General features: G+C 49.3%; 12 protein-coding genes across 12 annotated transcripts; 5 read left to right on the top strand and 7 right to left on the bottom strand.

Moving 5' to 3' along the window:
- Nucleotides 1–411: 411 nt before the first annotated feature.
- On the bottom strand, nucleotides 412–4,067 carry BDW43DRAFT_303973 (bifunctional cytochrome P450/NADPH--P450 reductase; the record flags this gene model as incomplete). Its single annotated transcript, XM_032045510.1, has 5 exons — nucleotides 412–1,946; nucleotides 2,033–3,019; nucleotides 3,071–3,511; nucleotides 3,570–3,815; nucleotides 3,947–4,067. The coding sequence occupies 5 exons, from the start codon at nucleotides 4,065–4,067 to the stop codon at nucleotides 412–414; spliced, it is 3,330 nt and encodes a 1,109-aa protein (XP_031895205.1).
- A 1,178-nt stretch (nucleotides 4,068–5,245) lies between these two features.
- On the top strand, nucleotides 5,246–6,860 carry BDW43DRAFT_219191 (CAIB/BAIF family enzyme). The gene has a single exon (XM_032039378.1). The coding sequence runs from the start codon at nucleotides 5,349–5,351 to the stop codon at nucleotides 6,846–6,848; it is 1,500 nt and encodes a 499-aa protein (XP_031895204.1). The 5' UTR covers nucleotides 5,246–5,348; the 3' UTR covers nucleotides 6,849–6,860.
- A 473-nt stretch (nucleotides 6,861–7,333) lies between these two features.
- On the bottom strand, nucleotides 7,334–8,861 carry BDW43DRAFT_219189 (glycoside hydrolase family 16 protein). Its single transcript, XM_032039377.1, has 2 exons — nucleotides 7,977–8,861; nucleotides 7,334–7,906 (listed from the first exon to the last, which is right to left on the bottom strand). Exons 1-2 carry the CDS (start codon nucleotides 8,771–8,773, stop codon nucleotides 7,612–7,614), a joined length of 1,092 nt encoding a protein of 363 aa, XP_031895203.1. The 5' UTR covers nucleotides 8,774–8,861; the 3' UTR covers nucleotides 7,334–7,611.
- A 1,139-nt stretch (nucleotides 8,862–10,000) lies between these two features.
- On the bottom strand, nucleotides 10,001–11,534 carry BDW43DRAFT_291551 (uncharacterized protein). Its single transcript, XM_032043626.1, has 2 exons — nucleotides 10,849–11,534; nucleotides 10,001–10,726 (listed from the first exon to the last, which is right to left on the bottom strand). Exons 1-2 carry the CDS (start codon nucleotides 10,849–10,851, stop codon nucleotides 10,418–10,420), a joined length of 312 nt encoding a protein of 103 aa, XP_031895202.1. The 5' UTR covers nucleotides 10,852–11,534; the 3' UTR covers nucleotides 10,001–10,417.
- Nucleotides 11,000–11,534, top strand: BDW43DRAFT_219184 (uncharacterized protein). The gene has a single exon (XM_032039376.1). The coding sequence runs from the start codon at nucleotides 11,148–11,150 to the stop codon at nucleotides 11,418–11,420; it is 273 nt and encodes a 90-aa protein (XP_031895201.1). The 5' UTR covers nucleotides 11,000–11,147; the 3' UTR covers nucleotides 11,421–11,534.
- A 303-nt stretch (nucleotides 11,535–11,837) lies between these two features.
- BDW43DRAFT_315992 (uncharacterized protein) lies at nucleotides 11,838–14,736 on the bottom strand (the record flags this gene model as incomplete). The annotated part of the gene is made up of 11 exons (XM_032048179.1): nucleotides 11,838–12,207; nucleotides 12,272–12,364; nucleotides 12,432–12,502; nucleotides 12,552–12,640; nucleotides 12,702–13,243; nucleotides 13,295–13,385; nucleotides 13,436–13,951; nucleotides 14,006–14,126; nucleotides 14,185–14,331; nucleotides 14,384–14,505; nucleotides 14,565–14,736. 11 exons carry the CDS (start codon nucleotides 14,734–14,736, stop codon nucleotides 11,838–11,840), a joined length of 2,334 nt encoding a protein of 777 aa, XP_031895200.1.
- A 197-nt stretch (nucleotides 14,737–14,933) lies between these two features.
- Nucleotides 14,934–16,692, top strand: BDW43DRAFT_291546 (CSN8/PSMD8/EIF3K family protein). Its single transcript, XM_032043625.1, has 2 exons — nucleotides 14,934–15,438; nucleotides 15,683–16,692. The coding sequence occupies exons 1-2, from the start codon at nucleotides 15,044–15,046 to the stop codon at nucleotides 16,257–16,259; spliced, it is 972 nt and encodes a 323-aa protein (XP_031895199.1). The 5' UTR covers nucleotides 14,934–15,043; the 3' UTR covers nucleotides 16,260–16,692.
- A 120-nt stretch (nucleotides 16,693–16,812) lies between these two features.
- BDW43DRAFT_291544 (small subunit rRNA maturation protein TSR4) lies at nucleotides 16,813–18,329 on the bottom strand. Its single transcript, XM_032043624.1, has 2 exons — nucleotides 18,063–18,329; nucleotides 16,813–17,997 (listed from the first exon to the last, which is right to left on the bottom strand). Exons 1-2 carry the CDS (start codon nucleotides 18,186–18,188, stop codon nucleotides 16,846–16,848), a joined length of 1,278 nt encoding a protein of 425 aa, XP_031895198.1. The 5' UTR covers nucleotides 18,189–18,329; the 3' UTR covers nucleotides 16,813–16,845.
- A 185-nt stretch (nucleotides 18,330–18,514) lies between these two features.
- On the top strand, nucleotides 18,515–20,617 carry BDW43DRAFT_218869 (putative prenylcysteine lyase). The gene is made up of 2 exons (XM_032039372.1): nucleotides 18,515–18,811; nucleotides 18,871–20,617. Exons 1-2 carry the CDS (start codon nucleotides 18,676–18,678, stop codon nucleotides 20,376–20,378), a joined length of 1,644 nt encoding a protein of 547 aa, XP_031895197.1. The 5' UTR covers nucleotides 18,515–18,675; the 3' UTR covers nucleotides 20,379–20,617.
- Nucleotides 20,617–22,614, bottom strand: BDW43DRAFT_218865 (glycine hydroxymethyltransferase SHM2). Its single transcript, XM_032039371.1, has 4 exons — nucleotides 22,414–22,614; nucleotides 22,303–22,353; nucleotides 21,883–22,247; nucleotides 20,617–21,819 (listed from the first exon to the last, which is right to left on the bottom strand). The coding sequence occupies exons 1-4, from the start codon at nucleotides 22,447–22,449 to the stop codon at nucleotides 20,856–20,858; spliced, it is 1,416 nt and encodes a 471-aa protein (XP_031895196.1). The 5' UTR covers nucleotides 22,450–22,614; the 3' UTR covers nucleotides 20,617–20,855.
- Nucleotides 22,615–23,316: 702 nt separating this feature from the next.
- Nucleotides 23,317–24,400, bottom strand: BDW43DRAFT_218863 (RNA polymerase II mediator complex middle subunit MED9). Its single transcript, XM_032039370.1, has one exon. It carries the CDS (start codon nucleotides 24,245–24,247, stop codon nucleotides 23,588–23,590), a length of 660 nt encoding a protein of 219 aa, XP_031895195.1. The 5' UTR covers nucleotides 24,248–24,400; the 3' UTR covers nucleotides 23,317–23,587.
- On the top strand, nucleotides 24,351–26,563 carry BDW43DRAFT_218900 (2,3-bisphosphoglycerate-independent phosphoglycerate mutase). Its single transcript, XM_032039374.1, has 5 exons — nucleotides 24,351–24,597; nucleotides 24,652–24,707; nucleotides 24,772–25,509; nucleotides 25,566–26,148; nucleotides 26,216–26,563. Exons 2-5 carry the CDS (start codon nucleotides 24,677–24,679, stop codon nucleotides 26,421–26,423), a joined length of 1,560 nt encoding a protein of 519 aa, XP_031895194.1. The 5' UTR covers nucleotides 24,351–24,597; nucleotides 24,652–24,676; the 3' UTR covers nucleotides 26,424–26,563.
- The last annotated feature ends 368 nt before the right edge of the window (nucleotides 26,564–26,931 follow it).

Genomic DNA, 26,931 nt, shown 5'->3' with positions numbered 1-26,931 from the left:
ATGAGGGATGGTGATTGTGGAATGGTGGTTATGCAGGAGAAAGGGGGTAGATGTATGTAGGAGAGTCAATAAACAGATGTGGGTGATAGATTGTGTGCTTTTCATAGTGTAAACTGTATGTCCAAAAGACGATTAGCTACACCTATTGTATTGAGCTATTCTTGGAGAAATAATAGACCAGTAATCACAGAAAAGTACACAGGTAGACCTCTACAAGAGGTATGATGAGTATGACAACCAGCAAGCTACGAAAAAGGCATGTTTAGACGATCAGAATCCAATATCCACGAGCAATCTTTCATTCAACTTCAGCTCATAACTCATAACCCACATTATGTATCAATTTTGACCTTCCAGTCTCTGAATAAAAAAAATTCAAATCGCAAATCAACAATTAACAACACAGACAAACTACGTAAAAACATCCGTCGCATATCTCTCCTCCGTCTTCAAAGTATTCAAATATTCCTCAGCAGCCACATCTTCATCCTCGTCGGGGACATCCTCCCGCCCCTCACGACGCCGTTCGCGCCGTCTCTCAATAAACATATCTTTGAAGGTCTGACAAATCCCCTGACCAACGCTCATCCCACCACAAGCATAAATCCGCGCTCCTCGATCGATAAGTTCAAGTAGCTCGTCCCGATCCTCAAACATGAGGTCCTGGACATGACGACCCGACGAACCATCACTTGGCCGACTATACGCCCACCGAACATCAACAGCCCCCTGGCATGCCCACTCGTTTAACTCCGCCGCGTGGATATCATCTTTGCCTTTTGTGCGGCAACCGATGTACAATGTCGCTTTCGCCAGTTTACCAATCTCGAGGTGGTCATCATCGGAAATGGGGTCCGCGCGCCGTCCGTGTATCTTCTCCGCACGGTCCATGATGAAGCCACGGAAGGGTGCAAGGCCGCTTCCGGCGCAGGCCATTATCATTGGCGTTTTGTCGTCCAAGGGGAGTTTGAAGCCTCGGTTGTTGGATGCGCGAACGCAGATTTGGGCGCGGTCTCCTGGTTGGAGTTTAGAGAGATATGTAGATGCCACGCCTATGAATCGTTTGTTTTCTGTTGCTAGGTGGGGTGAGTCTAGGACTGAAAATGTGATGGAACACTCGGAAGGGTGGGCTAATGGGGTTGATGATATTGAGTATTGGCGCACCCGCATTGGGGGCAGCATTGCGAGGAAGACGTTCAGAGCTATATCTATTGAGGGATAGCGGATAAGGATATCAAGTGGGCTTAGTCGATTGTTGAGGACTTCTTCAGTGAAGCGGCTCGGGCTGGAGGCGAGTGAGCGTAACTCTGTATGAGCGTCTGTATCCGTGGTGGCTGCCTCTGCAAGGGTGTTTAAATCGCGCTTGGATGCAGGCTGTGACAACTCCACGTACGTTGAGAAAAGCTCGAAGGCAGAGATGGGCGTTTCTAGGGGCATGTTCGTGATGTCGACTGATGCCTGTGATGGCTTCCAGACTGTAAGCATGGCATCCCATGATAGATTAAAGCGGCGGATTGCCTGGCGAACAACGTGAGCTGGGTTCACCGGTAGCACGGTGAGATAATCTCCACACTGGTAGGCCATATTTGAGGGTAGTCTGAACAGGATCATCCTCTTGGCTGGGACCTCAGGTGTTGTGAGTAACTTGTTTTCGATCACGTATCCTTCCTGTAGCTGAAGGCCTAACGTGGAAGCTCGCATGCTCGAACTGACGTCAACCTGTAAGGCAGGCTTGCATTTTTGCACATCTCCTTGTGATAACGTACGGTCGAACTTCAAATTGACTGCAGGCCAGAAAATAGTCTCGCTCCAGGTATCAAAGTCGGAGAACAAGTCTGAATTGGCTGCATCGGCCACACCAATGTCACATAAGCGGGTTCCACCATGTTTCTCTACGAGATCATTGGTAGCTTTAGGAATTCTATGGAACGTGGCTGACCAGTCATCTGATAATTCCGAATGATTAGCGAGACTACAGACAAACGAAGCCTTACTGGAGTCTCCAAGAGGAGGGCAGGTGTTTGTGACTCACGATGGCCACATCCAAACACAGCATAATTTACTCCATCAAGCTCGGTCCCTTTCAGCCCGCTGAGCCACTCGAAGAAATGGGCGGCGTTATCAGGAGGCTGTCCCTCATAGGAGGCAGTGATGAAAATGACAGGATTCCCTCTAGGGACATTCTCCATGGCTGAGTCCAAACATCCAACCTTGGCCGTAAAACCGTACCCAAAAGAATCCTTAGCTAGCCTCCGAGCGAGGGCCTCGCAGGTACCAGTATTGCTACCAAAGAAGATATGCAGGGGTTTAACGTGGGATTGCAAATTTGCGTTAGATTTATGTTCTCCGTTAGTTGTTTGCGGGGGTTCAGAGGAAGGGTCGTTACTACTGTTCAGGAAGCTCGCCAGCCTGACTGCATCTAGCCCTCTTCGAAGTGTTGCCTTCATGTGAAAGCCTTCAGGTTTGATTGAAAGTGTCTGTTTGATTCGAAGGTCGTAGTTGAGATCGTCTTTTTGGAAATCAAAACTTTGTAGTAACATGGCCACCACAAGCATCATCTCTTGCCAGGCAAAGGGCCGGCCAATACAACCCCGCATACCATTTCCAAATGGCTTCCATGCGTTCTGAGGAAGGTTCTCAAAATTTTTATCCAGCATTCTTTCTGGCTTGAATTCATCTGCGTCATCACCATAGACTTTCGGATCTCGATGGAGCTTTGCCATAATAACAATCACTGGCTCATCCTTGTTCAAAGCATACTTACCCTTCCCCAAGGTTACTGGATCTTCATTATTTTTGGTAGGATGAGAATGAAAGGCGATCAAAGGAACTGGAGACTGGAGCCTCAGTGTCTCTCTCAGTGAGGCCGCAATGTAGGGCATTTTTGACAAATCATCCACTGTAATCTTTCGTTGACCAATAACCATCTCCACTTCTTCCTGTGCTCTCTGGTATGCATGCGGGTTGTTAAGTAGGTAGTAGAAAAGGAACGACAGTGTAGCAGACGTCGTCTCATGGCCTGTTTCAAAAATTCAGCCCTAAAAGAAGCAATTTGTGTATATTTACCTACCCGCAATCAAGAATGTTATCATATTGTTGACAATGGAGTCGTCACTGAGATGTTGGTCAGTCTGGAGATCTCGACCAAGGATGAGGGCATTAAGCAAATCCTTTTTGTCTTGTGGGTTGTTTCTGCGTGCATCGACAAGTTGTTGAGACAACTTTCTGAGAAAGCCGATATCATTCCAGTACTTCTTATTCTCCCTTGTAGGCATATTGTTTAGTAATGTCGGCCGAAAGGTCCTATCAGAAGACCCCTGCAGCAACGTCATCACCGCTTTAACGAAAGGATGTAGTTCTTCACTATAGAAGGTATTGAACCGGGTGCCCATGGAACACAACGCAATTGTGTCCAGTGTCAGGCGCGTAAAATCCTCGTTGACCATTATAGTAGAATCAGAACCCTGACGTGCCCATTTTAGAGCAAGCTGGCTTGCAATATCGTACATGTCTAGCCTATATCAACGCTCCGAATACCGTGCGGTATCTGAGACAGGATCACAACGTACCGTCATACATGGCTCGGATCATCAACGGTCCAAAAGCGGGGATCAGGACGCGATGTGCGATCGCCCAGTTCTCCTCCCCAGGATAGTCAGCGGTGAACAGACCATCTTGGGCGCCGTTTCGAATCTCTCTCAAGCCGGCAGTCACAACCTTTGTGAACCTTTCCTCATTGCAAATCTCATCGACAAGTTCATGTGTGCTTATGAATACTCTGGTTGTTCCAGCGATATTCAGCCGAAAGATTGGGCCTTATAAGGCGCATAATTAGCGGTGCCATCGTAGATTGCTTAGTAGCAAAACAAAAGAAAAAGAAAAAGAAAAGAAAATATGGAAGAGATATGACAGCCAGGGCAGCGAGTATATGTGTGGGAGAGTATACCATAGTTCTCTGCAAGTCGTTGGAAGCTTCTCTCTGGTGCCTCTGAGTTGACATCAAGAATGTTTCCCAGCAGGGGGATGCCTCTGGGCTCTGGAATTGGAATAATCTTCGCGTCGTGCATGGTGTAGAGCATCCCCCGTTTTAGTATCGCAGAATAAAGGGCTAGAGGTGGCCGATGAGGCGTAGTTCCCGAAGGCTCATATGTGATGCTGCTCTTCTCAAGCCAGACTAACAAGAGACAGAATAAATATCTGGGATTAATTGAAAAAGACACTGGGACAAGATATGGGTAGTTCCGTCAAGCTCCAGAATAGGTATATCTCGGACCGCTTCATGAACCATTCATCGACTGTCGAGTGGCAACTCGCAAGATATGGACTTTGCCCCCTTCCGACCAATGACGAAACACTGTCCCTATCAGGTTGAGATATTTCTCTGTTTTGTGGTCTAAGCATGCTACCTAACACCAACCAGCAGCACCACAGAGGCATAGGAGGGCCCATCTAAGGGGCATTAACTTCACAGTCAGAGAGAGGGAGTCATTGTTGTACAAGCATCGAAGTATCACTCACTTCTCTTTCTACACCGGTTACCGGACATGTTTTGCGCCGGCTTTTAATAGGAGGGAGTTTGCTATCTTGAGTAAGTGCTCAGCTCAGCTACTTTTCACAGATGCACTTGACCGTGATCCATGAATGATAATGAGCCCATCGCATCTGTCGGCCTCGTTGAGGACAGGTCTGTTCCACCGTTCTACCATGCTTAATTTTCACAGCAGCAATAGACGGCTTGAGACATAACGAGCGGGATCAAGATACTCCGTCATTGTCCGTATTCAGTGTAGTCCTCGGCCCACCATAGCCCATCCGACGTGCGATAGTGGTCAGCTCGATCTTCAGAGGACACAATTGGAGAAGTTCGTCCTTTGCCGAATTGTACATATGGATTCACATTGATTTAGTACTATGTATATCCCTCGATATCCCTCCATATCCTTGGAGAGAGCTACACGAGACGAAGATCGTGACCAGAAAATAGTGAAGGTTGGCTTTCCATCATGGCGTGTATGCAGTTCTTTCTATTTTCTTGGTCATTTTTCCCTTTGTATTCTTTCTTTCTTTTTTTTTTTTTTTTTTTTTTTTGCGCAACTGGAATTCATGATCCGTATTCGGCGGTGGTAAGAGAAAACCCGAAGGGCAATAGTTAAATATATCCACCATAAAGTTCGGCCGTTTTCCAATGATGCCGAGCTGCGAATCATGATGGAAACTTGTGCCGTTCTTCCGCGGATTTTAAATCGTTCACACCGTCACGAAAAACATGTGACTTGAAGATACGACGGCTATTTCGAATTCCTTACGACCTGGTTTATTCTCTTTCATTCCAGCACTCTACCAACATCATGGCATCTAGCAACATCCTCGGTCGTGTGTCGCCCAAGAACTTGGGCGGGTCGCTCGTCGTTGACCGGACGGCCTTTTCCGCGAAAGACACAGTGGAGTACATATGGAAAGGCCTGGGTCTTCCCGAGGACTCCCTCCGATCTCTTCAGGTCAGTGGAAATGAACTAGGCCTTCCCTCATCCTTTAAGATAGCAGATCTTGCTCAAGCATCGATTAGTCTTTCCGCTTTGCTTGCCGCTCAGATTCATGCCCTCCGCAACGCCATCGCAACTCCGGTGGTGACGGTGCCTCGGCGGCATGCTGTGATTGAGTTCAAGTCGGAGAGACTTTATTCGATTTCTGGTCAGACTTTGCCTGACACATGGGGTCCTCTTAGTGGATTGTATAAATCCTTAGACGGACATGTGCGGGCCCACGATTCCTTTCCCAATCATCGCAACGGTGCAACGGCCCTTCTAGGATGCTCGCCCGATGCCGACCGCGCTGAAGTTGCATCCAAAATTGCAACCTGGCGCTCGGTAGACCTCGAATCCGCAGCGTTTGATGCCAATGTGGTGATCTCGGCTCTTCGCAGCTACTCGGAATGGGACGCCCTCCCGCAGGCACGTGCCGTCGCCGACTTCCCCATCCTCCTCCGTAAGATCGGAGATGCACCTACTGGTCTTCCACTGGAAATGCGTGCGGCAAATGCTGATAAATCCCTACGAGGCCTCCGGGTCCTGGAATTCTCTCGTGTGATTGCTGCCCCGTTGTCTGGGAGAACATTGGCAGCCCACGGCGCTGACGTTCTCTGGGTAACGAGCCCGAACCTCCCTGATTTGCCGGTCCTGGACCGTGACCTCGGCCGTGGTAAAAGGACAGTACAACTCGATTTACTGACAGAGGAGGGCAATGAGGATCTCACCCAGCTCCTTGAGGGTGCTCATGTCGTTATTCAAGGCTATAGACCTGGTAGTCTGGCTTCCCGCGGTCTCTCGCCTGACATTCTTGCTCAGCGGTTCTCTCACCGCGGTATCATTTGCGCTAACCTGTCTGCCTACGGGCCTGCTGGTCCTTGGTCTGACAAGCGTGGCTTTGACTCACTGGTGCAAACGTGCTCCGGCATGAATGTGTCAGAAGCAGAACATTATGGTGCTGGCGAACCTGCGCGGGCAATGCCATGCCAAGCTTTAGACCATGCAGCAGGTTATTTCCTTGCATCAGGTGTCGAAGCTGCTTTGTACAAGCAAGCTACAGAAGGTGGTTCATGGGAGGTCAATGTTTCCCTTGCTGGAGTGATGAAATACCTGCGATCCCTGGGGCAGTTCCCTGGCAAAGATGGCTTCCAGGCGCAGAACTATACGTGTACGGCGGATGTGCCCCGGGAGTATCTGGAAACAAGATCAACAGGCTTTGGTGAGATGACCGCTGTGCGCCATTCCGCCTCGATCCAAGGGGTTGAGGTTGGATGGGATATCATGCCAAAGCCTCTAGGTTCGGATGAGAAGAGGTGGCTCTAAGCCGCCGGGTTTATGTTCAAAAATTCAAGTCCGTCTGTTTACCTGTTTTGTCTCCGTATTTGATCCATTACCTAGGCCGCCCCCTTGTGGAGCTCCGACGAGACAGAGGATATCCTCAGTCATTGAGTCCAATGATCTGTTTAGGAATAACTGTTGTTCTTGGAAGTTTGCGGGGTAGTTTAGGGTAATGTTTCGGTGGAGTGTCATCCCTGCATTCTTTCAGACGCAACTCAAACAATGGGAGACCAAAAGCAAGGGGACAGGGAATGCGGTGAATTTAAAAGCCCAATCATGACTGCCATATACCATCTAAAGAGGGAAGAGAAGGAGAGAGACGCTGCCACAGGCTGCAGAATTGGATATACAATGTAGTTCAGTATATACAATCAAAGAAAGTCCGGTTGCAAAACAAACAAAACAATACAAAAAGGTTAGTAATGGTATATATATAGACATAAATTGGAAAAATAGGGAAAAGGATTGTGAGGCAAATCATGAGCCCAATACGCTCTACCGAAGCGACGCCAAAACCCCAAGAGATTAAAAACCAGCCCACGCAACTTTGGCCAGCAAAGCCGGCGCGAGATTATTTCGCTCGGTCTCTGCTGCAACGTGCATAAGGGTGCAGCAAGGCAACCCAGCCCCCCTTGCAGGTGGCGCGGCAGAAAATCCTCCCCCCAAAAAAAACATCTTTTGTTTCGTTTTCATCATCAACGTAGGGATTGTGTTGTCGTGTCCCTAGGTATCTCTGACGAAGCTTTGGCTAGTTCACTGGTTGATAGCCTCTGTGTCCCCATTCGCTTGCTTTCCAAGTGGTTTGAAGGTTGTTCATCTCGTTCCGTTCATTGTTCCACCTAGTGTCGTCGAGAGCATATTCGAGGCGACCCTTCTTGCGTTGCCTGATAACGTAAATGGCGCCTACAGCGATGAGAAGAACGCCGGCAGCTGCAGCACCGCAGTATACCCCGGTCTTAGCTGCAGTTGGCAGCGCAGCCCATTTCTCGCTCAGGGATTTCTCTGGCTCCTTGTTCAGCTGCTCCACGGTAGTGGAATTGCCCCTAATCTAACGTCAGTACTATGTGATTTATGCAATTATCGGGTCTTGAACCCTTCCACAGCAGGACTTACTGGACGACCTGAATACTTTCCCACGATCCCGAATGATCTGTGTAATTGTACTCTTTGCCAGTGTGGAAGTCATGCACGCGCACGTTCTTCACGACCATGGTGTAGGGACCAGCGTTGTAATCGACCTCGCCTCCAGCCCATTCAATCGTGCCATGGGCGTTTTTAGGGTCACCGGCGGGCCAGATACCAAAACGAACATTGCTAGGCGTTTGGGGGAAGTTCTTGCCATCTACGGCATCTTCGTACTTCAACGTCCGGACCAGATTGCCGTCAAGCCACCACTCGAGTTTCTCCTGGGTCCAGTAGGTGGTGTAGTTGTGGAATTCAGTATCAGCATTCTCCACATAGTGAAAGCCACCGCGGCCAAATGACGTGTCATTGCCTTTGCCAAAGTAGTTTGACTGGACCTCGGAAGTATTGTAGCCCACCCATTCCCAATCAATCTCGTCTCGATCGGCTGACTGAAGCACCACACTGCTGACGATACCATGGCCCTTCGCCATCTTGACATGGGACTCGACAATGCCGAAGAAGATAAAGAAGGTCGACTGCATTGTGGGAGAGTCTAATTTCTTCCTGATGGAGAATTCCGCTCCATCTTCAGTCCAGTCGATATTGCCGTTCGTAATCTTCCAAATTTTGTCATCCATGGTCTGATTGAAGACCCAAGTGTGATTGGTGCCCAGGGCGGGCGCTGCGGGACAGGTACTGTTGAGAGGGTCACAGTCGGTCCACGTCTGAGCGGTCACCGAAGCGACGAAAGCTGACAATACAGCCAATTTGTTAATTAGCAACATGTTGATTAGGCACGGTTCGACTCAGGATCCCCTCCTGTTCCTCAAAAGTGATTGTGGGCGGTCTATAAAATAGGGTGGAACAGGCAAAAGCTAAACCCCGGATTCAGGTTGACGATTCGTTTCGATTCAGATAAGGAGTGAAAGGGGGGCGCGATGCCGCAAACAATCGTTTATCTCTAACGGTTAAAATAGCCCAAAAAATGAGTGACGGTTTCCGTAGCAAGGAATGGATGTGCGATCAAGTCGCACGAGGAATTGATTGTCCACCCGGAAGAAGGGATGGGAAAAGACAGTGTGGGTTCTGGAGGAAGAGAAGACTGAAAGACAACCATGGCGGCGATTTCATTGCTTTAATTAAACCGGATAATTCTTATTAGCGGTTTTTTTTTTTGTTTTCACTGTGGCCAGCAGTCTGTATTTTTTCTTTTGTCTTTCCTTCTGCAGCACTACCGCTGCACTAGTTTCTGGGTCTCCAGTTGTTTAAGGGGTAAGTTTGAGAACTACAAAACCGGCAATCTATCGGTCTTGGATGTGCAAACTAATGCCGAGGGTGGCTAGGCTAACTGGCCCACTAGCCATATTTGGTAAGTAGCTTCAAGACTGTGTCCCTTGATCTAGCCGAGTTAGGATTAGCCCTGCGCCGGCCCTCAGAAGGTCAAACAGATCTGGAACCACTGCCGCCAATCACACAAATTCTGCAGAGGTCATGATAAGGTCCTTGGGATTTGATCTGGAAATAAACCCACGGAAACGCACTATGAGGTACTACTAGTAAAGGACGAACCCCCCTTTTTATCATGGGGATGTTCCTTATTTCGCTGTCATATATGTGATACGCGGGGGAACACTGGATGAACACATCTCGTTCGTAAAGCTCGGTCGATGACAAAAACAATGAACTCTGGAGTACCCTATAATGTACGGTAAATATTAATTAGTACACACACACTCTGACACAGTGCCCAGAATACCCATTCGAGTCAAACCCATCCCCCTGATTAACAGCAAATGAAAATGCAAGGTACGGGCTCCAGTAAGTGAAACTAGTCTCGGTGCTGCCAACAAAGGATCCATCTTGGCCGGGAAATTATGCCATATTATGATTTCTCTAGCGGTGAGTGGCCCCGATGACAATGCGCCAGCAAAGATTTTATTTCAGTCCTCGGGCGATTTTTTATAATTAGAAGGTGGTTTTGGAAAGGCAAAAATAATTAAGGACCTACACTTCATACATACAGGATACATACGATACATACATACATACATCTGAAACAATTTGAGATGACTTCCAACCATTCCAACGATGCGATTATATTCATATGTAAGGTTCGCATGAACATCCCTTACCTGTTTGCTCATCATCCAAACATTTATCCTTGTAGCATGTAACACCTGCACGACGTGGTTCGGAGTAAAACGTAGGGTTAATTTCTCCTAAAGCCCGGCGAATGGAGGTACTGCATTGAGATTGTACCTGCATGTTCCAGTGGTACTTCCATAGTATCCGGTATCATCCTGAGTCGTGACGTCGTATCGTTCGTTCAATACATTTCATCCGTAGCACCTGACAGCCAAGACAAACCAAGAAAGGGCAAAGCAAAAGCTTCAAGGCATCAACATTTCCCATCTTATATCCACATGCCCTCAGCTGAGGTAGACCTTCGCCGGTCTCCTCACACCCGGCTTCTCCACATACTCATAATACGTTGGACTACGTCGACGTCGATGTCGGTGTCGAGTCTCTGTTCCTCCTCCACTATAACGGCTATAGCCATAATCGGGTTCTCCGCCTCCCTGTGCGCCGGGTAGGGAGCACATTCTCCAGAGCCAGAGGAGAAGCAATGTGCCCGCGATCGAGCCAATGACTATGCCAGCAATACCCCCGCCCGAAATGCTATCAGGACAGTTATCAGATGACGTTTGACGGGCTTGAATCGTGTGGAAGATTGGAGCCTAGACAAAAGAGTTAACGTGGGCTGGGATGGCACTTTATTAACCACAGGGCGTGGATTATCCACGGTTCCCGATACGGGCCGATATGGAAGGTTCCACGGATGGGCTCCATGACAACTTACCATGGTGGACCGATGGGAGATTTCTCGAAATTGATTATAGAGAATGAAGGGCCCGATAACAGCAATATCATCCGAGAAAAGTCGTCCAAGTTATATGGATTCCCAGAGTATCTTCGACTTCGAAAACTTCGCACGCACTGACGTCAATTGTACGTCTTTCAAGTTTTTAGATCCCGGGACGATCTCTATTGTCTCAAGCAAGGCCATGAACTTCCTCTCCTTCCAATCAGAGCGCAATGGGGCCGTCTTAGCTCTTTTTTATCTTATTTTTCACATGCAGGAGAGATACCGTCTGGGCAATGGCGCTACCGCTCCCATGTGTTATTTGGCGCAGACGTACGATTAAACCCACATTCTGGATGGCACTCCAGAAAGGTCCGAAACGATCACCCCACGCTTTGATTATACTATTCCTCGGTATCTTCATATCTTTTGACAGCTCTGTGGACACAATGGACATTGAAACAATTGCGCGACGGGATGTTAAATGTGCGGAGGTGACGCAATCTCGGCAAACAAGGCTTTCTTACGAATCCTTGGACAACGATCGATCTCCGAAATCCGGCCACTGATTGATTGTGGAGTTAATTTAAGGTTATTTCTAATATTATGCGTCAACCAGATTATGCCAATATTTTTTGCCAATGGATAATAGGATATCCAACCTGTGCCCGTATGGTGTTCACTGAGACATATACTGGATAACACGCAAGTGGAGAGACGGGAATAGCCTATATAAAAGTCAGGTAAGGGCTGAGTGAACGGAAAAAAGGTATGTACTTAGAGCCGAGAAGGTGATTAGAAAATAGGCGATCCATCAATTTGAAGTTCATACGAGATTATGGGGATTAGTATACCCTCACTGTACTAACAGTAGTAGTTTCGCCTCATATATTATTTTCGCTGAGACGGGCTTTCTAGGACATTACCCAAGTGAGTACTATATTTCAATATAATACGCAAGCGGACTTGTATTTTATAGCGCCCTTTTACACCTTCAAGTGTCCTGGCGATGGAGGTACTCTGCCGGTCTCCCATGCTCTCATCTCAGGGCCAAGCTCAAACTCAAGGATGCCACCGTGTTCCATGAGGTCTTCGTGCTCGAACCAGTTCTTTTGCCAGGGTTGGCCGTTGAGCTTCACACTTTGCACATAATATCCCTGGTCCAATCCTGTTGCGGTTATTCGCAGCGTGTGATTCCCATTGATAGTCATGTTGAGGTCAGGGAACCAGGGAGACGAGATCAGATACACGGGCTGCGTGACAACGGGGTAAATCCCAAGCATCTGCCATAGGAGCCAAGTGTTCATTGCCCCAGCATCACTGTTTCCCGGTACACCATAGGCTGCATCTTTAAAACTATTACGCATAAACAAATCAGTATACAGCCTTTTCCAGATTGAAGCTTTGCCGGTCTTCTTACTATTGATATCCGAGACTGCGGGATCTCTGTACACTCTTTGCTTGCTTGTTGATATAGTTGTAGAGGTAGGGTGTAGCAAAGTCTGGTTCATTCCTTTACCGCGCACTCCCGTCAGGCTCAGATATGATAATTGGTGGTTGGTATTGCAAGATTAACATACCCGATGTTGATCAGTGTTGTGATACCGGCACCATTTGGACCTAGGTCCTGGACAGACATATTTGGTTTAAACTAACTCAAAAGTATAAGCGTCTGTCGACTACACCTTGGTGCTTCTTACCATCAGGTCGAGGCGAGACTCGAAAGTATCAGGGCCGCCCATGAGACCAATTAGTGTCTCCATGTCATGGGGGATAACAAAGGAATACTCTTCAGTAGCCCGAGCTTAGCAACCACGTATTAATGCTTGACGCTAAGGATGGTCACTCACCCCATGGTGTACCCTCATAGGTATATGAATGCCACTCGCACTCATCGCAATATAAAGGATTATAAGCAGTATGATTGAAGGTACCATTGGAGAACTTTGGCGCTAAAAACCCCGTAAAATTCAAACTCTGCACGTCTGGATCCCAGATCTTCTGCCACCCTGCAGACTGGTTGAGGTACTTCTCCCGATCGCTAGGCATTTCGCCTGCTGCGACTTGACTGAGAGCAAAATCATTGAGGCTATACTCAACTGTCCTGGAAATGCAGCGTGTGCTCCGGTCTTGAGAAACATATCCCAGCTCAATCCAATCTCCCAGGGCACCTCGTCCTTCCTTCGTACTTGCAGAGAAGTCTGTGGGATCATATGTATTGTACGGAATAACCTCGGCATTCGTCTTCATTGCTGCATAACCATCCGTCCAGTTGATTGCACCACGTAGGCCTTTCACGTATGCATCAGCTAACATGTTATCAGCATTTGAGCCTCCTTGGACTAGCCCGTTCCAATTTCCTGAGCGTCCGTCCGGCAAAAAGCCTTGGTGTCTATGTATATCTTTAATTCAATTTCGGTCCCACCGTGCGGTAGGTACTTACCTCCAAATGTCTATAAGACCCCGGGTCATCGACTCGTAGTAAGTAGGCTGAAAAATATGGTAGAAGCTAACCGTGCAACGGAAGATATCCCCTAGCCAAGAGTTAGCATGGAAAGAGAACTAAAGGAGCGGATATATCCACAAAGAGTGTAGAAGTCATCCCAAAGAGGCTCCTCCGAATGCCAAAGCGGGTTCTCTCCCGTTCGATCGGAAGGCATCAAGTGAATGAAGTACAGGGAGCTATACAACAACCGCACATTTGTCTGGTTTATGGTACTATCAAGGGGCACCCTGAGTTTACTAAAGACATCTCGATTCCATTCCTCTATTGCCGACTTCACCGTATCGTTAAGATCCCAGGATGGGATTTCGGATCGAATATAAGAACGAGCTTTTTCGGTAGATATAAAAGAAATGCCTACCCTTGAGCGGATCTGTGACTCTGGTCCACTCTTCCAGCTAAAGAGCGCACCTATCCGATCATTCATGGGCCCTGAGCTTGCCTTGTCTGACGTGTTCACGTATAGTGGATAACTCATGCCTCCGTTTGATAAGGTCTGATATTGTCTCATTGGATCGGTGTTTCTACCTGTAAATGTAGTAGCAGATTCCGGGTGTTCAGAGAATTCCCCGTAAAAGTAGACGGTGAAAGGAGCGCCTGTCGCTTACTTTGAGCCCAGGTTCGCGAGACATGCTTACTTGGACAACTCACCATTGTTCCAACCGCCAATGTATGTTCCATATCCACTATATGCTCCACCATTGCCATGGAGCTGAATCTCTCCACCAATATAAAATTGGCCATTCGGGTCACCCGGTGATCCGGGAAGGTACTATGAAGAAGTAATGTTACATTCTGGAGTTGAATACCTACAACAAAGGGGTGCTTACATGTGAGATATCGACTAAAACATGCTTTTCGCCCTTTGGAAAAGAGTACTGCATTATCCCGGCGTGACGGGATGCTGATATCTCTACTTGAACGCCATTCTGTAACTGGGTTTCGAAATAACCCACACTGGCGGTATCTTGACCAATCTATCTCTCAATAAGCCCATGAGCGGTAAACATAGGTGAGGCATAACCATACTCTGGGCTGACTATAGGTAAGATTATCAAGTACGTTCACCGGAAAAGCCACGTTGGTGAGAGGCATTTGCGGAATGATCCCATATTTTGGTGCGCCCCCAGTCCCGCTCTCATGCATCATGCCTGCATCGAAGTTCAGGCCTTTGCGAGCTAATTTGCAATTTTATGCTAGGGTCACATACTAATGGCGGTGACATTGCCATCAGGAGTCCAACCTCCGTTGAGCACCGCAATCGACCAATTTGCAGCCGTTGTATCAATCCCAACCTTTGTTACGCCAAACGGCCGAGCACCACCAACGAAGATGTCGCCCCCTCCATAGCCTTTCCCGGGAATTGGACCTTCGGAGCCCATTAAAGGATTGACAAACTGTGAGTAATCAATGTAATGCGCAGTGGCTGACCCCAAGAACAAGAGAACTGCTAATAGGACTTGCCGGCTAGGGCAAGGTAGTAGTAGTAGTGCAGACTGCATGGTTCTTGAAGTTCGCTTGGTGGCGTTTCCACTGTACGAAGAGATAAAACAGATTCCTCACTTGGAGGAATTTTTCAGAGATCCTCAGCGAGATATTTATAATTTGTCCAGCGGGGTTAATAATGCGGAGTAAGTCCTTCATACATGGTTGGATGTATACTTGGATCTACATACCAATCGGAGAAATATGCCGTTCCGGGCCTCTCCGACCCTCCGAATTGCCCGCACATCGACATTGAAGTTTGAACACAATCGAAAAATCCCACCAAAAAAGACGTCCCGCAGTCCGATTAGAACCACGCGCTTCGCTGTTGCCCGTTCCTTCAAGATCCACACTGAAATTCCCATCCGGGGCACGGTTTTTTTTTTGTCAAACGATCTTTTCCAAGGTATTCAAATATATATCGTCAAGATGGGCGTTGCTTTCGACAAGTGTGAGACCCGGCCGGCGAATATCGATGCCATCCTCAACGGCCTGGACAGATACAACCCCGAGACCACCACCGTTTTCCAGGATTATGTTGTACAACAGTGTGAAGACAGGACATTCGACTGCTATGCCAACCTGGCTCTGTTGAAGCTGTGAGTGAATGCGCTGGGTTGTTTTCGCAATTGCTCAAGAGCTCCGGCCTTACAAAGTGCTATATCCCACGGGCTGAGATGATGGAGAAATATTATATTATAATCACGTTTCCTATTAACTGACACCTCATATCGAGGGATGTCGAGGACTCAATTCTTCTGAGAAAGCCCTAAATCATCAATAATCACTGAATGAGCCTACCGAGCGTTCTCATCTTTGTTGCTAACTTACTCACCTGGGCAGCTACCAATTCAACCCCCACCTCCTCCAGGCTGAGACCGTCACCAACATCCTTGCTAAGGCGCTTACCGTGTTCCCGTCCCCCGCTTTCTCTCTCTGCCTCGCTCTGCTCCCCGCCCACACTCAGCCCTTCCCCTCCACCGACGCCGACGCATCTCAGACCTCCGACTTCGTTGAATCCGTCCAGAAACTTGCGCGTCTCTCTACACTCCTTGAGTCCGCCCAGTACGCTCAGTTCTGGTCCACTCTGAACTCTGACGACCTTTACGCCGACTTGACCGCCGATGTCGCCGGTTTTGAGGAGCTCGTTCGCATCCGCATCGCCGTTGAGGTTGGCAAGGCATTCCGTGAGATCAATGCCGAACTCCTCGAGCAATGGCTGGATCTGAGGAGCCGCGAGGCTCTCGAGAAGTTCGTCGTGGAAGTCTGCAGCTGGGAGGTTGAGAAGTCCGGCGCCAACACCATTGTCAAGGTCCCCACCAACAAGGAGAACGAGGCCCGCAGCGAAGTCAAGAGCGAGCGTGTCGACGTCGACATGTTCGGCCGCGTTATCAGACGGGGATTCGAACAGGCCGCTTGAGCGAAGACTCCTCGTATCGAAAATCCAACCGTGAACCGTGTCTCTTTCCTTTTCTTGCTAATATTATGCCTCGAAGATCCTAATGGATCTTCGCTTCGTGTCTTTTCGTTTTGGTAATCGGAAAGACTCGTAAAAGGATCATGTCCGCTTCAGACCCACGAAACGAGCTCGGAGCCCAAGAAGATGATGACGGGGATAGACCTGCATGAGAAGGGTTGGGAAGTCAGGACCGGCGCATTGGGCGTTACGTGTTTGCTTGACATCACTTATATTTACCATCATCATCATCATCATGATGTTGTCGATGTGGAAACCTACCTTTTATTTTTCTCTCTCCGTTATTTACTTCTTTTTATTCGAGAAGATATCCTATAGAACAAACAGGACTGAGAGTTGCTCAGCAAGTGGGGCCATTCGCGTATAAATACTTGTGTAGAACATTCCCATCAAACTGTAGTACTGGCCAAACCATATTCCCATTCATTAAGTAAAATGAATTAGTGCAATAGGTTAAAACTTTTGAACTAAGGTTTGATTGTGTCTACGGTCGTAAGCATTATAGAGCGTCAGTCATGAGCCTGTACGTTTATTTTGATTCCTCCCACTGCACCGCCGCCCACTCCTCGCGCCAACCCACTACCCCAACTTTCTCGGGGGCGCAGTCCTTGCTGCACACACCGAGAATGATGGTTCCCCATTCCATACCGCCATCATTAGGACCCAGTCCAACACCTTCCCGGCCGTCTTCCAGCACTGCAATGGCATAAGGCACAAGCTGCAGTTCAAACACTCGTCCGCTACCACAGTATTCGCAGCGAGGCATGCGGCTAGAGCCACCGGTAGTAGTCACCTTGGTGCTCAAAGACGGGGTTTGGGGGTCGAAAAGAAGCTTTCCAACGGGATCGGTGTGAGAATAGAGGAGGGGAGAGCCGCGGAAATCATATCGCAAGATCTGTTCAGGGTTATGTCCGAGGCGAGTGGAGAATTTCATGAAGGCTTTGTCCAGCTGGGATTCTAGGGCATCCTTCATCTCCACGGCCCCGCCACCATTGGCATCGTCTTCGATGTTATCGATGGTGACATTATCGGGAATTTTCGGGGTAGGCGGACGAGACAGCGTTTCATACTCCGCATCTAAATAGTAATGTTTGTATGGGGAAGGGAATTCGGACCGCGTTGGCCAAGGGGCAGCGGGTCCGGCAGCCTCGGGGGCTTTGATAGTCGGGGGAGGGGAGGAGACTCGAACTTTGTCAGCAAAACTCTCAGAGAGAGCATTTGCCGATGGGATCGATGAGGGGGCTGGCTTGGCCGGTTGGGGTGCGGCGAGAGGGGCGGCGAACGGGTTGCTAGATTGCGCGGAGGACGTAGTGGCAGTTGAGAAGGGATTCTGGTTCGCAGAGACGCTCCCCGTGAGAGATGTCGCTCCGAAAAGACTCGCCCCAAGGTCCGGCTTGGGGGTCTCAGTCTGTTTCTTTTCTTCCTGCTCTGATCCTTTCTTTTCCTCCTTAGGCGGCGCCGGCTGGCTCTTCAGCCTCCGTGTAGAGCGCAACGCTCGGATACTGCCTGGCTTGCGATTGCATGGTTTTCTGGGACAGGCGAAGATGTACAGTCGTCGCTCGTCATCAGAGAAGTGTTCGGGGAGGTCGCCGTGCAGTTCGAGGAGAAGGGCCATAGGGCTATTGCAAACTTTGCAGTTCGCGAATTCACCTGGAGGCGGGGTAGAATCATCCAGCCATGTCTACAGTACAGACGGTTAGTATTCGCGCACCAGTACCTATAGGAATGAGGGGAAAAGTCACATACTGGCCAACCTCCAATGTGACTGATTGTGTCATCTAGAATCTCCTCTGAGGGATATCCCAAAAGCACGCCAGTTTCAGTGAAGTCCTCATCTTCATAACCCGAGGAGTCGCTGTCATAAGGATCCATTGCGGTGATATTTACTTGAGGAGCGAGACAATTCAGGAGAAGGCTGAATATAGAGAATCAATATATTAATTCTATGGCTTGACAATAGACGTCCGTAGGGAGGTAAACATGAAAAGCATCGAAACCCCTCAATACTTAAAAAAGGAAGAAGGGGGAAAAAAAAAAGATTACGATAAGCGATACGGGGTCGAGGTTGCGCTAGACCTGTTGGGGCCTAGATCCGATACAGGGCCCGGATCACTCCATGATTCGTCACCTGCTCGGTGCTTGTCTTCCCAAGTTGTTGTCTCAACGTCTTGTCTTATCCATTCTCTCATCCTTCATAGTATCATTATATCATCAAGCTAACCCCCAGATTATCAAAGGGACAGCTTTGTGTGAGAATTGAGCATTGGATTGTGCAGTAGTGCACATTCATATCATAGATTAGATGCTTTGCTGCTAATCCTCAGCCCTCACTGGCTAGTGCCTCAGGTTTACTTTGGCCATGGCTTCCTTTGTTAGATCTTCCTTTTGGCTTTTGGCCATACACTATGCCTTATCAATATGCTATATACCGTTCAGCCATGCCAAGGAGGAACCCTTCAGTTCAACCTCTAACACCAAACGGGTGGCAATAATCGGTGAGTGCTAAAGAGCAGAATAACATTTTATGTATAACAGAAGCTAATGAAACTCACAGGAGCTGGCGCCGGAGGCTCATCTGCTGCATACCATCTGCGCAAGCATGCGGATGCATCGTCAATCCCAGTAGACATCACCACCTTCGAACGCGCCTCGTACGTGGGCGGTCGATCAACAACAGTCAATGTTCTAGATCATCCGGCGTATCCGGTTGAGCTGGGTGCTTCAATCTTTGTGAAGGTCAACCACCACCTTATGAACGCGTCCAGAGATCTAGGGCTGTCTATCAATAGCGCTGATGCAGCCCGACCCAGGGAAAACGATGATAGCATTGGTATCTGGGACGGGAAGCAGTTTGTGTTCGTCTTGCAGGAGAACAGTTGGTGGTCCATTCCTAAGCTGTTCTGGCGTTATGGCTTGGCACCTATTCGGGCACAAAACTTGATGAAGGGCACAGTCAACAAGTTCTTGAAACTTTACGAGGAACCCATGTTCCCGTTTAGATCCCTCACTAACGCCGCCGCTGCAGTCGGCTTGCTGGACTCGACTTCAACTCCCGGTAATGTTTTTCTCAGTGAGAACAATATATCCCCCGACTTCTCTCGCGAGATCATCCAAGCAAGTACTCGAGTCAACTACGGACAGAATCTAGGTCTCATACATGGCCTGGAGTCCATGGTGTGTATGGCTACTGATGGAGCGGTGTCTATCGAAGGCGGAAATTGGCAAATCTTCCATGGAATGCTCAAGTCCGCACGAGCCGACGTCCGCCTCAACCATACAGTGACCTCCATTCACCGTAATGCCGATAAAACATTAACGCTCACTTACAACGCCAATAACTCAAAGGAGCAGAAGCTCATTTTTGACGAAGTAGTGATTGCTGGTCCACTGCAGCATTCAGACCTCTCTATCTCTCCGCCGGTAGAAAAACAGCCGGACGAGATTCCTTTCGTAACACTCCATGTGACACTGTTTTCCTCACCACATAAGCTCTCCCCTAAGTTCTTTAAACTCGAGGGGGCCAATGCCCAGACTCCCGAAACTATCCTCACCACACTCCCCAGTGGTCTGGATCTAGGCTCTAACAAGGCAGGAGTTGGCCCAAGCGGCTTCTGGAGCATCAGTACCCTCCGAACGGTGGACCATCCAGTGGCCTCCCCAGACCAGAAGCCAGAGAAACACTACGTCTACAAGGTCTTCTCGCCTGAGCGACTCTCGGCCGGGTTTGTAAATAACATCTTGGGTCTGGAGAACACGGACGGTACTGTAAGCAATAGCAACTCTACCATTGGCGATCTTTCCAAGCGGGACGTCAGCTGGCACCACGAAAAGATCTGGTATCCTTACCCGTTCCTCTACCCCCGTGTCACGTTTGAAGAGACGCTCATATCCCCTAATATTTGGTACACTGGTGGAATTGAGAGTTTTATCTCTACTATGGAGACAAGCGCGCTGATGGGTAGTAATGTTGCCGCATTGCTGTTCCAGTCGTGGCAGGATCAGGTGGAGAGAACGGTAGGGGACGATCCGGTCGTGGAGTGGGAGGAGAGGATGGAGTTATAGGTGGAGGAAACCTAACGTCCGCCGGGCTTGATTGTATTTCCTATATGGTTTACGTGGATTCTTAAGGAGTATGGGAAGCGATGGGGCATGTGGCCAGATAGGATATGGACAATTCCCTCTCCTCCCGTACACGTTCATCGCTTACGTTACCATTCTAGAAGAGAACGTAGTGTGACTTCATAAAATCTCATTATTATGTATTGAAATCGCTCGTTGATGGCAAGTATATCCATTTGGAAGCTGGATTTCCCAGCCCAAAAATGAAGACATGAACTTTTGTCCTGTTGAAGAGGTGTTGAAAAAAGCCATCCGATGCTATTGTTCGTTCACGTACTCATATCCCATGACCCGCGTAAGGTTGAAAAAGCAGACCGATATAAACCCCTAGAAACGCACATCCAATCCCTTTTTTTGACACAATGATGTTGAACTCGCAAGACGAAACAAATGAAACACTAAAACACTTTGGTATCACATTTAAACGGGGAGAGGGAAGGTAGAGGCCCAGGCGGCAACCTCCTTGCGCAGCTCCAGGATCTCGGAAACGGTCTCGGAGGCAACCTTGGCCTTGAAGTCCTTGAGCTTGTTGGCCTCCTTGGGCAGCTCGCTCTGGACCTTCTTGCAGATGTTGATGGCCTGGTCGATGTAGTGAGCGATGCGCTTGAAGTCCTCCTCACCCATGCCACGGGTAGTCATGGCAGGGGCACCGATACGGATACCGCAAGGGGTGAGGGCGGACTTGTCGCCAGGGATGGAGTTCTTGTTGCAAGCAATGTTGATCTGTTCCAAGACAGCCTCAACACGAGCACCGTCCAAGCTCTTGGGACGGAGGTCCAACAGGACCATGTGGCTGTCGGTACCGTCGGAAACAAGTTTGTGGCCCATCTGCTTGAACTCACTCTCGAGAGCCTTGGCGTTGTTCAGGACCTGCTGCTGGTACAGCTTGAACTCAGGGGTATCAACCTGCTTGAGAGCAACAGCAAGAGCAGTGATGGTGTGGTTGTGAGGACCACCCTGGTGGCCAGGGAAAACGGAGAAGTTGATAGGACCCTCAAGGTCATACATGATGTCCTTGCCGGTCTTCGGGTCAGTGCTGCGCACACCCTTGCGGAAGAAGATCATGGCACCACGGGGACCACGAAGTGACTTGTGAGTGGTGGTAGTAACCACATCGGCGTACTCGAAGGGGGAGGGGATGACACCGGCAGCGATCAATCCGGAGATGTGGGCCATATCAACAATGAGGTAAGCGCCAACCTTGTCAGCGATCTTGCGCATACGCTGGTAGTCGATCAGGCGGCAGTAGGCAGAGGTACCGGCAACCAAGCACTTGGGACGGTAGAGCTCAGCATTGGCCTCCAGGGCATCGTAGTCAATGATGCCAGTCTCGAGGTTGACACGGTAGGGGAAGGTCTCGAAGTAAGTGGAGACAGCGGAGATCCTGTACGATCCCGAGTTAGTAACGAGGATGAGTCACGAGTCCGCTAAACGATAGGAAACTTACTTCTTCGCAGGGGTCTGATATCCGTGACTCAGATGGCCGCCGTGGGGAAGATCCAAACCCATCAGGCGGTCATGGGGACGCATCAGAGCCTGGTAGACCTGCAAGTTGGCAGGGCTTCCACTCAAGCACTGAACGTTGACACCCCACTTGGAGGGGTCGAGGTTGAAGGCCTTGAGGGCACGTGCCTGGCATGTGAGCTCGATGGCATCGATGTGCTGGTTACCACCGTAGTAACGGGCACCGGGGTAACCCTCGGAGTACTTGTTGGACATGGGAGAGCCAAGGGCATTGAAGACGGCGTGGGAAGTGAAGTTCTCCGAAGCGATTAGGACAATGGATTCACGCTGACGCTGAATCTCTTTTTCCTGCGAACGATTAGATCCATCTGATTATATTACATTGGGAATCGTTCAAACTTACCATGATCTGGGCAATCTCGGGATCACTCTCAACGAGAGACTTCTCCATTTGCTACATTGCCTCGTGAGTCAGTGACTGATACAGAAAAATTTCAAGCCCGGTAGTACTCACGTCCCGGTGGGCCTGCGACAGGGCGTAGGTGGCCATTGTGAAGGATGATTGTGGTATAGTAAAGAATACTATGTGAGGAGAAGAAAGAGATGGTTGGAGAGGGAAAGAAGAGGAGAGGAGGGAGAAGAAGGGAAGTTGGAGGGAGAAATACTGGGAGGGATTTGGCAGGGTGGGGTGAGTGCCTCAGGTGAAAAGTGTCCCGCCTTTTTAACATTTTCCAGCATCCAATTATTAGACACGTTACAGAGTCCTTTTTCGTACTTCTGTTGGGATCGGCGAACGACATCGGAGGCCAGCTTGCCCCTCACCAGGAAACTGATTCGCTCAGGGGCTGCGGGCTTAACCTTCCTGGGTCTAGTATCTTGGCCTGGACAAAAGCGAACCTCGAAAGCTATGAGTCACATGGTGATAAGGGCTGGTTTGAGAAGTTGTACTTTGTAAAGACCCATTAATTGTCACCTTATACGGAATATTTCACTTATAATAGTCGAGTTCAATGAACATGAACAGATGCCAAACGAACAAAAACTCATAATAATAATAATAATAATCATCATCATCATCATCATCATCATCATGTTCTGAATTAGTGTCAGCCGTAGAAAGATTCCCGACTTACACTCCCTCAGCATTGAAGGACGGACGAGGACCGTGGGAGCGACCGACGGGACACACAGCCTCCTCTCCGCGAGAGCGACACAGCACGTAATTACAATATATTATCTAGATGGTAGGAATCGTCACTTGTTGCTGTATTCCTTCCTTCTCCAAGGTCCTTCATTCGCTGCTCGACACAAGGATGAACTGCGGGCCCTTTCTCCTTGCCTTAATAGAGGCGTCATCAGGGACAGAAAGCCGCAACAAGGTCTTCTATGAGACAGCGCCATAAAGTTCATAGAAGACTGCATCCATTAGGGGTCTCCAAGGTATCGAGTATGTTTTATCGTCCATTGCTTAGCCAGATATTAGCAGGTCAATAATGTGTGTTTGTCCACATTCCGCGATGGTACTAGCAAGTCGTCATCGGAAGCCACAAGTTGTAGGTTTTCATCATAAACTCAACACACTCTCTCATTGTCTGCAATTTGATGGGAAAATCCACTTTTTCCAAATCCATTGGTGTCAAGGAATAGCCGCCGTATGACAGACATCCCTATCGTGGCCAAGCCCCTCTTCAGGCTGCCTCCATCTTGGTCTTCTCGATCTTTGTCAAGTCAGCTCTTCTTCCAAATTCTGAGATGATCGACTTCAGTCTCGAAATCCTCCCCTCGAGGTCATTGATCTCCTTTTCCTGTTCCGCAACAGAACGGTTCACATCGGGTAGGCTTTCCACCACGGCTTGTGCTTTCTGTATACGGATCTTGATTGAACTGGCCTCTGTAGGAAGGTCTTTGATGTCTAGCGGTGGAGGCGCGTTTGAACTCAACGCAGCTATCTCGGCCGCAGCGGAGGCACTACCCGGAGCGGCGGAAACAGTCGGCAATATGCCATGACTGTCATTATGTTGGTTCCCAGCGGTCGAGTGCTGTTGTTGCGGCTGAGATTGCGACTGGGCGGCGCCAGTTGATGTGGGAGCTGTAGCTACAGCGGGATCTTCGGTGGCTCTTGCGCCATTCGATACACCTTCAGGGTTCGCTTGTGGAGAGAGTAGCCGGAGAAGAAGGCCGTGCAATGGTGGGATAATGTCAAATGTTTGTGGAGGAGGGAATGGAACTGGCTGTGGCACTGTTGGTTCGGTTGATGCTGCGGCGGTCGTATCCCTCAGCACGGGAGTCTGGGGCGCAGACGATAATTTTGGCAGTGGAGTAGCCGCCATTGGGGATCGAGAAGCCATTGCGGGGGGGCAGGAATTGGCGTTGTAACGAACGACGATGAAGAAATTGTGATCTCCCTCAGCCGACTGGGGTAATTGTTTAGGGAAGAGTCGGAACGGGTAAGACGAACAACCGGTCGCAAAAAGCCCGTGACTCTGAGAGTCCCCAAGTGACGTCGCACCGCAAAACCAGTTGACTGACACTCTCCCTAAAAGCGTCACCGGCAGAACACCCCTCCCCCTCCATTTCAATCACCCGATACTCCGGTTAACCTATATCTATTTTCTTCTTCTTCTCCTTTCCTTCTCTCCTTTCTCTCCCACCACCTCTTGCTTCTACTCTAATTTCTACTTATTCTTCCTTCCTTCTAGTCAGTGATTTCTCCCCTTTCTCAGTCCCCTTCAAATTAGTTTAACTCGTTCAGCAATTGACCGTTTCGCAGCTGCACCATGGCTAAGGTTGACCACAAAGTTGCCCTCAGTAAGCCCTAGCGACTCAATGCGATCCAGACCTCTCAAGCAATTCGCTAACATATTTCAAACAGTCGTTATCGATGGTTGGGGTGTTGCCGGTCCCGACTCTCGCAAGGATGGCGACGCTATCCTCGCTGCAGAGACTCCCTTCATGTCCGGTTTTGCCGAGGCCAATTCGAAGACTGCCCAGGGCTACGCCAAGCTAGATGCCTCGTCACTTGCTGTCGGATTGCCGGAAGGTCTCATGGGCAACAGTGAAGTCGGCCATTTGAATATCGGCGCAGGACGTGTGGTCTGGCAGGACAGTGTCCGTATTGATCAGACTCTCAAGAAGGGCGAGTTGAACAAGGTGGACAATGTCGTTGCGTCTTTCAAGCGCGCTAAGGAGGGCAATGGGCGTCTTCACCTTCTTGGCCTGGTTTCCGATGGCGGTGTCCATTCCAACATTACCCACCTGGTTGGCTTGCTCAAGGTTGCCAAGGAGATGGAGATTCCCAAGGTCTTCATTCACTTCTTCGGCGATGGCCGTGACACCGAGCCTAAGAGCGCTACCAAGTACATGCAGCAGCTTCTTGATCAGACTAAGGAGATTGGCATTGGTGAGATCGCCACTGTCGTTGGACGCTACTGGGCTATGGACCGCGACAAGCGCTGGGACAGAGTGGAAATTGCCATGAAGGGTGTAGTATCGGGGGAGGGCGAAGAGAGCTCTGATCCCATTAAGACTATCAACGAGCGCTACGAGAAGGACGAGACCGATGAGTTCCTGAAGCCTATCATCGTTGGTGGTCAGGAGAGACGGATCCAGGGTATGATGGCCTCCTTATCGATTTGCAGTGTGTTGATGGCTGACGATCATTACTAGATGATGACACCCTTTTCTTCTTCAACTATCGCTCTGACCGTGTTCGTGAAATCACTCAGCTGCTTGGCGACTTCGACCGCTCCCCCAAGCCCGACTTCCCTTACCCTAAGAACATCCACATTACCACCATGACCCAATACAAGACCGACTACACATTCCCCGTCGCTTTCCCTCCCCAGCACATGGGTAACGTGCTCGCCGAATGGCTCGGCAAGAAGGATGTTCAGCAATGCCACATAGCTGAGACTGAGAAGTACGCTCACGTCACTTTCTTCTTCAACGGTGGTATTGAGAAGCAGTTCGCCGGCGAGGTCCGCGACATGATCCCATCCCCCCAGGTCGCGACCTACGATCAGGACCCCAAGATGAGCGCTGCAGCTGTCGGTCAGAAGATGGCCGACCGCATCGGCGAGGGCAAGTTTGAGTTCGTCATGAACAACTTCGCTCCTCCCGACATGGTTGGCCACACTGGTGTGTATGAAGCTGCCATTCAGGGTGTTGCGGCCACCGACAAGGCCATCGGTGTCATCTACGAGGCCTGCAAGAAGCACGGCTATGTGCTGTTCATCACTGCGGATCATGGGTAAGTGATCGCCATGCTTGTGGTCTATATGTAGGCAAAGTCCCCCGGCTAACCGCGTCTCTTCCAGAAACGCCGAGGAAATGCTCACCGAGAAGGGCACCCCCAAGACTTCTCACACCACCAACAAGGTTCCTTTCGTCCTGGCCAATGCCCCCGAGGGCTGGAGCCTCAAGGAGGACGGCGTGCTTGGCGACGTCGCACCGACCGTTCTCGCTGCCATGGGCATTGAGCAGCCTGAGGAGATGAGTGGACAGAGTCTCCTCGTCAAGGCCTAGAGATACCCTAATACATAGATCGTCTTGGTGCATCATTTAGAGACGATTTGGGCGGGTTATGAATACATGAAAGTTATGGAGTTCAAATGTCTGACAGTTTGATGTAGTATAAAATTAGACTTTAGAGGTTGCAGGAATGAATCTATCCTCCGGGAGAAGATAAGAGAGGATCACTTGTTCTTCTCGTTATGCAGCCTAAAGGCTTCTTAAGAACTACAGCGACTGTAAATTATGGCCCGAGCAGCCAAGCTGGACAGGTACTGAACGGCTCTTCAGCCCATGTCGCTATGTAGCAGACAATCCGATCGATATCATGTCATGTCATTTGCATCATCGCCAGCTCAGAAATGGCCACTAAAATTCTCGCAACACGTCCACCATGCGATCTGCCACAATAATCATATAACGAATCTGCGGAACCTTAATTCTCAGTCGGTAACCTTTGCTAAACCGATGCAGCATCATCCTGGTCGATGTCCACGGCCACGGGTATAGTGCGCAAGGTGAC

Source organism: Aspergillus alliaceus (assembly GCF_009176365.1).
Source record: "Aspergillus alliaceus strain CBS 536.65 unplaced genomic scaffold BDW43scaffold_66, whole genome shotgun sequence".
NCBI classification, from domain to species: Eukaryota; Fungi; Ascomycota; class Eurotiomycetes; order Eurotiales; family Aspergillaceae; genus Aspergillus; species Aspergillus alliaceus.
The sequence above is the reverse complement of the archived record's forward strand: the minus strand, read 5'-3'. Positions and strand labels throughout refer to the sequence as shown.